Here is a 10747-nt window from a genome sequence, read left to right as displayed (position 1 = left end):
TTGACTGGGTGATTATTAAGGTTATTTTATGGATATAGGAAAAATGAACTCTGGATTTTTTAAACAATTATTTATAAAATAGTAGCATAAGTAAGCCACTGTATAAATATGCGGTATAAGGTAATGATACTGACTAGACCATATTGAGACCACACCTTTAAAGCCAAGCCCCCCCTTCGTGGTGAAGGCACGTCCATCGTTGTGCTCCGAAACATCATTTTCAAGGCGTCAAACGGGCTTGAGTAGTCAATTTAGCGTCAGTCATCTATTAAAAATTGAAAAGAATTTGGAACAGAACATATTAGCTAGCTACGCACTTCGATTTTACGTTTATTTTGATTGTCTCGTTGTCTGGGTAGAAATCATCACAAAAATGGCAGATCCGATGACACAGTCTGGCCAGATCTCGTCCTCTCTGAACGCTTCATCGACAAAAGAATCCACATATTCCGGTAGGAAATTATTTTTTGAATTGTTTTATTTTGAATGCAAACATTTTGACCGTAATAGCTCGAGCTCAGCTCAACCACACTCGTATGCGATTCATGTTCAAACAATTGATGGCGTGGGGGGGTTATGTGTGAGTGAATGCTAACGGTACCCCAGAGAATTAACGATTTGATCACATGTTGAACAGGACTCATGTTGGCTAACGTTAGCTAGTTATTGGTTTATTATATTATAGGTAACGTTACAGTCCCTCTGTTGGTTAACAGTGTTGCGAATTGCCCATACCATAAAGCAATTGTTTGGGTAATTTGGTAGCTAGCAAAGGCCGAAGACCAGAGAAAGCCTTTTGTATTTTTGAGTAGCTCCGTAGGCCACAATAGTTCGTTTGTTCACCCAGTTGATCTCTGACCAATGTTATGTAGCTACGGTATTGTCCGTTTAGGGACATACCAAGGATCCCGGGTAGCAACGACCGCGAGCACATGGCCCTATTTGAAGGCTTTTAAAATGGTTCTAATCACCCTGACAAGGATTGGACCAAGGAAGGCATGGTTACCATCCCTTTGCTTTCATTAATCAAACCAACCTTGTCAGCTCAGTGGTTTCGTCAAGGAAATGTAAGTGTTGAGCCAAGAAACGTAATGTTTATTTTGTGTATACGGTAAAACCTTATGACATTATTTTTTGGCACCTTCAATTCCTGCACATTTTTCTCATCAGTACATTTCAACACTGTATACTCCAGGCAAATTTCCAGAACTCCTAAACCTGGACGCAATCAGAACTCCTGTACATCCCCTCGTCATGAAGGTGGCCAATGTCCTGCTTTTATCTCAATGTAAAACCCGAGCTTATGACTGAAATAAGATAGAGGCCTCTGATCAGCTCGAGTGCACCTGAAATATGCAGCATGCAATGTGACTTGTCTTGATCGTATGTAGAGGTAACTCTTGACCGCTCAGCCATTTTATTGAAAGCTAGCCAGTGTTGCAGGGGAGAGGCTATATGGACAGGCCTGGTGCCCAAATGGATGGCGTATGTCATGCGGCGTAGTGTGGCGACGAATGGATTCGGTTCAGTCAATTGTTCTGATCAGCCCTTCCAGCTAGAAATGCTGGCTAGTGGCAGCAGCATGGCACTAGTTACTTGTAAAAGTAAGTGATGTTTATTTTGATGGGCTACGGAGAAATACCTTGTAGTATTGGTCACAATCTCAAATTTGTTCCATCCCACTTGATTTTATTTTTAGTAAGATGGCAGCCTATACGAGAAATAACTTGTAATATTGGTAGTAACCATCTGGATGTCACTGATAGTCTACTGCTCTTTGGGGAGAGTATGCGCTGCAACAGATGCGGCACAGTGTCCTTCGCTCCGCATTAAGAAGGGAAGTAGCTAAGATGGTGAGGCCGATATCAGGCCAGGATGACGGCTAAAGCACTTTTTGTGGTACATTAGGTGAAAATCACAACTACGGGATTAACGTCTAGTTTAAACTATTATTCCTGTACAAAATGAATGATTCTGTACAGTCCCAACTTCGGCAGACAAGTTTCAAATTCACTCTGAAGTTTCTAGGCACAGGTATAACTAACTAGCTGTGAAGGGGTCATCAGGAGGACTGACTAAACTGAACCGAATTCATTCTCCTTGACGCCACTCTTGCTACAAACGTCATCATTCTGGGCACCAGTCATGTCCATACGTCTCTTCGATGTTACAGTTTAACTAGCCTAGCCAGCTATTGTAAAAGTCAATTTGGCTGCTTCAGAAGCTAAAAACAGCTTGGCAAAATGTGCACAATGTGCCTTACAGTAAGAAGGCCAGCTTTTGATTTCCACTAACTATGACTGAGTGGGGCATGTGTTCCATAATGTATGTTTCATGCTTATACATTTGAACAAAGATTATCACATTTTAGTGTTTCACCACTTATGGAGTATGGAGACAAATGGTAAATGTGTTGCTCAGTATTTGAAGGATAGTGTAAATATAGGTAGGTTACACTAAATATAGTGTAACCTACCAATCAATGGAGAGAGAGAGTGCTGAGGGGGTAGAAGTCATACAGTGTTGCAGTCTGGAAATAAACGCTAAGCCATCAACGCATGCTTCAGAATCCAGGCTGTATCACATCCGGCTGTGACTGGGAGTCCCATAGGGCGGCGCACAATTGGCCCAGCGTCGTCCAGGTTTGGCCGGGGTAGGCTGTCCATTGTAAATAACTGAACTGACTGGCCTAGTTAAAGGTTACACACACCACACTGACCAAAAAGTTATTTTGTTGTCATTTATGCATGTCCCCATTATCAGTAAAACATAGTCAAAACCTATTTCTTTCACTTACTTGCTGTGCTGTTTTGTTCATTTGTTCAGTCGTTTCATTCTCAACCACGATTTCTCATACTATGGAATGCCGTTTGGGTCTTTGCGTATCAAATAACACTATTTGGCCAATCAGGACCTGAATATGACTGCACGTCACACAATAATTTAACACGTTCATTAATGTTTTGCGTTTTTATTCAATTATCACTCGTATGTCACAAGTCATCAATACTGATGCTATGATGCTGGTAAAGTTGTCTTGTGAACCTACAGTACTGGTCATAAAAAAGCTAGCTAGCTCATGGATGCAAACAATGTCTTCCCCAAAAACATTGCAAAACGACATCGGTTTCAGTAGCTATAGCTAGGTGTCATAAAAAAATAACCCTCATTTATAAGACAGTTTTTATTTGATTAATGGTGGTCGGACCCATCTATGTGAAGCTAGCCACAATAAGGATCAGCCATAATAGTGGACTTTGCTGTTAGCCTTCAAAATAAAAGTACGCCATTGTCAGTGATGCAAATGAATACAAATAGTAGAATTATGCCATAATTGAATAGGTCATGCTAAATGAGGTTGGAATGTTATGTAAAACAAGCAAAAGACAATATTGTTAATTTGACAAATCTATTGCAACCACACTGGATGTATTATACTTTAGAATTGCATTGGGGACATACTTATTTCACTGTACAGCCTTACCTATGGATTGTGGATCAATGACACCCAGAGAAGATTAGCGTCGTAGCTCTTATTGCGGGACTTGGAAACAACTGAATTGAGTCACATTTATTGTCAACCTGTGTATTGAACACTATTCCCAAGGAAAAACAATACTGGCTGGATGTTTTGGAGTCTAACTCTGAGAGGATGTTGGGGAAAAAATATACCCCATTTCATTGATCCCCAGTCCTTAGGTAAAGCTGTACAGTGCAATTTGAATGTCAATACACAAAATAGGTTGACTGGGGAGGTGATTTCACACAGTCAGTCCCGCGATAAGAGCTACAACGCTAATATTTGTGTAAACTCTGAACAATTGTGTTCTGTGGGTGTCGCCGAGTAGACTGATACCCCATTTTATTGCTTCGCATTCCAACCTTAATTTAACATTAGTCTAAATATGGCATGAGTCCACCGATTGTAACCTTCTGTATCACTTTCAAAGAGATCCTTTTATTTTGAAGGCAAACGGCAAATTCCACTTGTGCCTAATCCTTATTGTGGCTAGCTTCACAACGCATAACCCTGTCCGGTTGAGCCTCACTAGCCAGATGAAGCTAGCTGGCTGCCTATAATGTTAGCTTCATGAACTGAAGTTCAATTTCAATAGGTCAACAACAAGTGGCTACCTAGCTAATACTTACTCACAAGGATTCCTAAATCATTGCTATGAATAATGAAGATTACTGCAGTTTCTACTGGTCATTGTTTTCAGGCTAGTTGTATTGGTGCTAGCTAGCTACCCTGTGCCTATTGAAAATATTTTTAAAAAATTCATGCTAACTGTCATGCCTGCATGTCAGTTGCAAAATAACTAACTACAACAAGATTATAGATTTCAGGCATTCAAAGCTAATATTTTTGAATAGATGTTCTTATTTTACAGTTAAATGAACCTTGCATTGTTGTACATAGATTACATTTTTGTAAATTCGACATTCCATGAATAGATAAATAGTTAAGCAGTTACATTAAACATATCCTTTTGTAAGATTTTTTTTCAAATTAAATGTATGGAAACGGGTGAATTAACAGTCCTCGGCAAGCAGGCTCAAGCAAGCTAAAACACACATTGTAGCAAAAACTAACTAGCAGGAATTGTTAACAAGTTAGAATTGATTTAAACAAACTTTGCTGTACGCTACTATTATTCTAGTTAACAAGTCATATAAAATATTTTCACCCCACCCAGTATTGTAATCAAAACTTACCAGAAAGCATGTAGTCCTTGGCTCAGACCGTGTAGTAGTGTGGGCTCAATAGCATCTCATTAGTGTGCAAGATCTTGAGAATCAGCTGTACATGTGATGGAAGAATACACTGCATGCAGAGGGTTGCAATTCCATAGAATTGGGGATAGTTTAACTAAAAATTAGGCCACAAGACCTAGAATTGCCTTGTGTATCCCACAAAGAAGCTTCACTGTTATACTAACTTGTTTGATGAATTTAAGCAAAAGTTCAGAAATTCCAGTGATTCATTTACCAGAGTTTGTGACCCTTAGCAACCCTAGTGGAAACACACCAATGGTGGGACAATGTGTTTATTTTCTTAATGTGAATTTTAGAATATTCACATGGAATCCTAGCTATTGATGTAGCCTAGTGCTTCCTGAACTGGCATCAAGTTAACAGATGAGGGGCCATTTGTGTCGAAGCGCGTGTTTTTGGCACCATTCTAAACTACAAAAACCCTGGCTGCAGGCTACAGCCCATTTAGGATAGTGAACAACTCCTGAATTAGGACAACTATGAATGAAATGTAGGTCCCCACTGAATTTCACTAGATATGAGACCGTTGACTGGATTACCAATTTTTCAGGATAATGATAACCATTTGCCACCAGTTGCGCTCACCTGAGAACTGAGGGAAATTATTTTCCAGTGTTGATTGTGGACTGATGCCCTGGTACTGTGGAGAATTAGACTAACATGATGTGACCAAATAACGGCGCACTGTCAATTGTTCCAGTTCCTCAAGGAGAAAAGGAGCTGACCATGTGTTCCATTCCATTATTTTGAACCCTGAGAAAATGCCTTTTAGATTTGGCTCTGTCTGAGATCTGTGTGTTGTAACATGGATAATCCTCACAGCCACGACTCATTCAACTAGAATGAACTGCATGTTGGCAGTGGCGTTATGGTCATACCTGAGATCATATGAGGGAAATTGGGAACTTTATGCTCTCAGGTTTCTCATCAAAACCTTCCTTCAGTATTAGGATTTATAAAGGACATCTGTGATCATCTGACAGTCAGGTTTGGCTTGATAATGAACTCTGTCTCCCCTGTTCCATCCTGTTCATTCCTCATCCAGTGATGGAGCTGGTGTACTGGCGGGACCCCAAGAAGTCTGCGGTGGCCTTTGGCATGTCCCTGCTGGTCCTTCTGTCCCTGGCCATCTTCAGCATCATCAGTGTGTTGTCCTACCTGCTGTTTGCCCTGCTCTGTGTCACAATCACCTTCCGCATCTACAAGGCTGTCATTCAGGCAGTGCAGAAGTCTGGAGCGGGCCACCCCTTCAAGTATGACCGCTCAACTTGGGATATGTTGGAAAATGGGGAAACAAGGATGCATTATTAGAACCGAGTCTACTTGTATTGAACTTGCCCCCTTGGAGTCATTGTCTGATTTGATTGTTAGGTGATGACTGATGTGTTGTCTCCCACAGGGGTCTGATGGAGCAGGACCTAACTGTTCAGCCTGAGACTTTTCGTAAAAATGTGGATGTGTTTCTGACCTATGTGAACCGAGCCGTTAAACAGATCAAACACTTGCTGCTGGTGGAGGACCTGGTGGACTCACTGAAGGTAATGTTCATTAGGCTATAAGCTACTGCTGTCTTGGAGATTTTCAATGCTATGGTCTTCAATTGGATCTAAATGATTCATTCTAGAAGTGCTTGATGTAGAGTCTTCTGTCAGGCATGTATAGCAAGGGGAGTAGTTTTGTGAGTTTCACCAGTTTCATCTACTAGGCTGAAGGGTAATGCTCTTGGGACAAAATTAGGGTTTGTGTTGACTGGATGGAAAATTGACTTATGGTGCTTAGAATTGTACAATTAAAAAGTAGTATTTTGCACACCTTAAGAGCTGGTGGTCTATTTTAACTGTGGTCAGTTGTCTTTAGAGAGATTGAAGTCGGTCTCTTATGTATTGTTATGCCCGACTAAGAAAGCCTGAAAAGTTGTCATGTGGTGGCAGAGAAAGAAATGCCTGGCAGATGTTCAAATGAGGGATTAAGAGTTTATCAGATGAAGGAAGGAGTGGATTACAGCTAGTGTGTATTTTCCAACAGTAAGTTACTATAGAGGCTAAACATTGTGGGACGCTCATATCAAACACAGTCAATGTTTGAATAAGAAGATAATAATTAAATTGATCGATAGTGGCCAAGGAAAATGTGGTCCTTATTCTTGTCATGACATTTATCCATAAGGTGTGGTAGGTTTCTGAAATGTTCTGGTCCCTCTGTTGCAGCTGGCTGGTTTTATGTGGCTGATGACATATGTGGGAGCTGTCTTCAATGGTATCACAATCCTCATACTGGGTAAGAATCACACACTGTCCAGTCTTCCATTTGTCTAATGCTGACAAATAAGTGTTCTGCACCCGGTCACGTAGACACTTGATGTTCTAATAATGCGCATGTGCTTTTTTTTTTTTCACGATCCTCTGGGAACCTAGACTTCTCATTACATTACATGTTTGTTAATAACTAATGGGGCTCTGTAGGTCGTCCTGTGTCAGGGATGGGCAACTGGCTGCCCTCAGATTAATCAACAAAAAATTCACTTACCGTTTTTATTATTTACTCCGTCGGGGTTTCAACCTACTATTGCAAGTTAGATTAGTAGAATACACAAGGTGGACATGTGCGTGTGCACCTGCGGTGTTAGTCACTCAATTAGCCCATTGTCAGCTAAACATTTTATAGGATTGGTAAATTATTCTAGCAGTCAGCTATCTAAACTTGTTATCATGGTCTAATTACTGTCTGGGCCCCCCCCATTTGATTTTGTTTGTCAGTCTCAGGTATCATATTTAAAAACTGTGATCATTTGTCTCCGCCCTATGGCAAAATACGTAGACTTGCAGGAAACTTGCTTTAAAATGGCAACATTTTCTCTTCACCCCATGGCAGAATGTGTAGAATTGCACAAAGTTAACTCAAACATTTCTCTCTGCTGTCAAGAGGGGGGGTTCCTAAAATGTTTCACTCGCAATGTGGGGGCATATCCACATGTGGGTACTCAGACCCCCGAACAACACTGGCCCCTCATGAGTTCAGAATTTTTTTGGGCACCCCATCCAAGTTGCCCATCCCTGGTCTATGTTCTTGTATTGTACAGATCAGTACTTCTGCCTACATAATTGCGGGGAGCAATCAGACTTATATTTACTCTAAAGATGGGGGGGGACAAGGTCTGAATGATGTACAGTAGACATGGTTTAAATAGCCTTGACAGTAATATATTGTTCTTTTAACAGGTCCATAGTATTCAATGAATACTGTAGCTTTATTGAAATAGCATGGGACACCTCTAACATGCTATCTGGAAACCTCCAGCGATACAAATGTGCCTAACCAGAGTCCACTCTGTTTCTCATTGACAGCGGATGTCATCTTATTCAGCACGCCTCCGGTTTATGACAAAAATAAAGTAAGAATGAAAGTTTGTTTTTACATACAATTACTAATGTTTGTTATGAACCTGTGTTGGTTAACAATTTGTTCTCTTTCAGACCCAGATTGATAAATACATTGAACTGATTCGCACCAGAGTTGAAGTCACACTTGCAAAGTAAGGGCACATCTTTTTCTAACCATCACCGTAGATGAGGTGAAATCATAGAACACCATGTTCTGTTTTTTGGTAATAGAATTTCTACATGGCATGCAGGACCACACCGCATCAGTAGCTTCTTCTTGGTTAAACCCTCCTAAAGGATTTGTCTTCCCAGGGTGCAGTGTATATACATGTGAGAAGTACAGCATGATTTCCCCTTTTCAGGCTTCAAGATAAACTTCCAGGGGCACTGAAGCGTACCAAAGCAGAGTGATTGTCCATGACCCCTATTCAACAACTGCGCTCTCCCTAATTCTGCAACTTCAGTCCTACCCTTTCAAATGCATTCCCAGCGTCAAACCTGTGGCCAAGTCATCGCTCAATATTCAATGTACCGTAACTAACTTGCATAGGGTGCAATGCTTGTGTTTGTTGTTGGAGTCAGACGCATTCTGAATAACTATCTGTAGTTGTTACATCCATTTTGTGACTTATAAATGAATGATATGTACCCATTAATTATTGAAGAATATAATGTATAAATGCCTCATGAGCTTAGTTCAATTGTCGTACCCCATCAGAACCTGAAATATAAACTTGTTTTACTCCAATGTTTGAAAGTAAATGGAAACTAACACTATAGCCTCAAAGCATTGGTAGAACTATAATTTTGATATCATGGGTTGTTTGTACTTGTAACCACTATCAAAGTCATAGACAGGGATATGGATGCATTTCTCCAACCCCATATCATCTTTTTAACGAAACTGTGGAAAGCGCTTGGTTTCAACTACTGATTGGGGCTTTAACAGATGATTCCTGATTGAGCCAGGGGGGTTTAAATCAGAACTTTTAATTATTTCAAGGATACAGAATGGTGTATAGTGTTTAAAAAAATATATGTTTAAGCAAATGTTTGGACACTAATCTGTTTTTTTTGAGGGAAAGTAATTTGTTGGTGTGGTTTGTGAATTGGCATAAAATAAAGATTTAAAAAAAATAATATTTATGAAAGAACTCAAAGCTGGGATCCAGATTAGGTGAGACTGCACCACTGGTTACCCCAGGTGTCTCTGTTATGGATTTTTAAACTGGGCAGAGGAGCATTCTGAGTCGTGGTAATAAAGAAAGTGACCCTCTGCTGTCCTATCATGTGTGCAATGATGGGGGGGGGATTAATTGTTTGACTTAATGTCTTTGTTTGGAGGGGGCACTCAACCTTTTCAGCATCATCTCAGTTCATCCTAAAGACACTTGTTTGCTATCTGCACTGAGTATTTTGCAAGCAAGTCCTCAAACTTGAAATAAAAATGAAAGAAACCGTTGCAACAAGCTGTCACGGTTCATTTATCCTGTTTTGTCAGTTTGTGAGCTGGTAAAACCAACAGAATTAGCGTATCGGTGTAAAGGATCACACATGATGCAATAGGAGGATTAGATAAAAGGTTGCTTGTATAAGTAGGCTACGTATTTGCCTCTTATTGAATGAAAAATCCCAAAGCATTTTTCCATGACTCAACCCTGAGAAGATGGGGTTTAAGGAGTATGACGATGGCACTACATTACTCTGCTAAGTAACACAGAGGATATAGTGCCATCTGGCTTGCACATACTGTATCAAGATCTTTTCAGTTGAGTGTACATTAACGTAATGTTAGGAGCTAGGGGAAAGAAACTAGTATGGACTGTACCGTTCCTCCAAGCCAACGACGAGACATGACCGCCTAATGTCAAATGAATGTGCTCATGTCACAGAATGTAATGTGTGTTTTGTACTGACAGTGAGTGTAATATTTTAAACCATGACATTTTGCGGCACACAAAGGCCATGTATAACCAGGGAGTGACTCATCAGCCGAGTCTATTTTTGTAATGAAAGATCCGCTGGATATAATTCTACATGTTTCCTTATGGCTAAAACAGTAATTCAATTTTAAAGCAAATTTCATGACATTCTACATATTTTGCCATAGTTTATGCCAGGTTCTTTACATAACATCAGTGGGGGGCCCCTGGGCATGTTCCTGATGGGTAATCCGACCCTGGATGATGAGTGGGTCAATCAGTGATATAACTCATAATTGGCCAATAGACAATGAGGGAAGGATCCAGATGTAGCTATAGGCCACAGAGTAAAGTGTCTTCTCATGCTGTCAATGATTCCTCAGCCCTGTGAGCTTTTAACAGTCACAGGATGGACCCCTGTTGTCAATATTTGATTGGCTAGTTAATGCAACAACAAAAAAGTTTAATTTGGTGGGTGCTTATTTGTACTATGTCACACACGTGCAAGTGTGTACTAATACGCATGTGTGAATTGGAAATGTATTTTTTCCATATCCCAACTCTCCATGAGAAACACTTGGAGAGTGAGGTCACGGCCAGGGTCTGCCATTATAGCAGCGACCCCGGAGTAATTAGGGTTAAGTACCTTGCTCAAGGGCGTCCTTTGTT

General features: G+C 40.4%; 1 protein-coding gene across 3 annotated transcripts; it reads left to right on the top strand.

Moving 5' to 3' along the window:
* Positions 1 to 140: 140 nt before the first annotated feature.
* Positions 141 to 9622, top strand: LOC112231134 (reticulon-3). 3 transcript variants are annotated; one of them, XM_024397706.2, is made up of 8 exons: positions 146 to 256; positions 360 to 452; positions 5822 to 6029; positions 6176 to 6314; positions 6984 to 7053; positions 8121 to 8167; positions 8250 to 8308; positions 8519 to 9622. In XM_024397706.2, the coding sequence occupies exons 2-8, from the start codon at positions 374 to 376 to the stop codon at positions 8565 to 8567; spliced, it is 651 nt and encodes a 216-aa protein (XP_024253474.1). In that variant the 5' UTR covers positions 146 to 256; positions 360 to 373; the 3' UTR covers positions 8568 to 9622. The 3 variants fall into 3 exon arrangements, with proteins under 3 accessions (XP_024253475.1, XP_024253474.1, XP_042167387.1); XM_042311453.1 differs by lacking the exons at positions 146 to 256; positions 360 to 452 and adding an exon at positions 1044 to 1067; XM_024397707.2 differs by lacking the exons at positions 8250 to 8308; positions 8519 to 9622 and having other exon boundaries at positions 141 to 452; positions 7995 to 8132.
* Positions 9623 to 10747: the final 1125 nt, after the last annotated feature.

The sequence above is a fragment of the Oncorhynchus tshawytscha genome, linkage group LG33, assembly GCF_018296145.1.
Source record: "Oncorhynchus tshawytscha isolate Ot180627B linkage group LG33, Otsh_v2.0, whole genome shotgun sequence".
Lineage (NCBI taxonomy): Eukaryota > Metazoa > Chordata > Actinopteri > Salmoniformes > Salmonidae > Oncorhynchus > Oncorhynchus tshawytscha.
Note: the sequence above shows the minus strand (reverse complement) of the source record. Positions and strands in the feature narration are given on the sequence as shown.

What these genes read in the sequence shown, in the direction of transcription:
- LOC112231134 (XM_024397706.2), top strand. Translation starts at nt 374, where the DNA reads ATGGCAGATCCGATGACACAGTCTGGCCAGATCTCGTCCTCTCTGAAC. An exon ending in CGGTTTATGACAAAAATAAA is followed by an intron (nt 8,168 to 8,249) that starts GTAAGAATGAAA and finishes GTTCTCTTTCAG; the next exon opens with ACCCAGATTGATAAATACAT. An exon ending in GTTGAAGTCACACTTGCAAA is followed by an intron (nt 8,309 to 8,518) that starts GTAAGGGCACAT and finishes TCCCCTTTTCAG; the next exon opens with GCTTCAAGATAAACTTCCAG.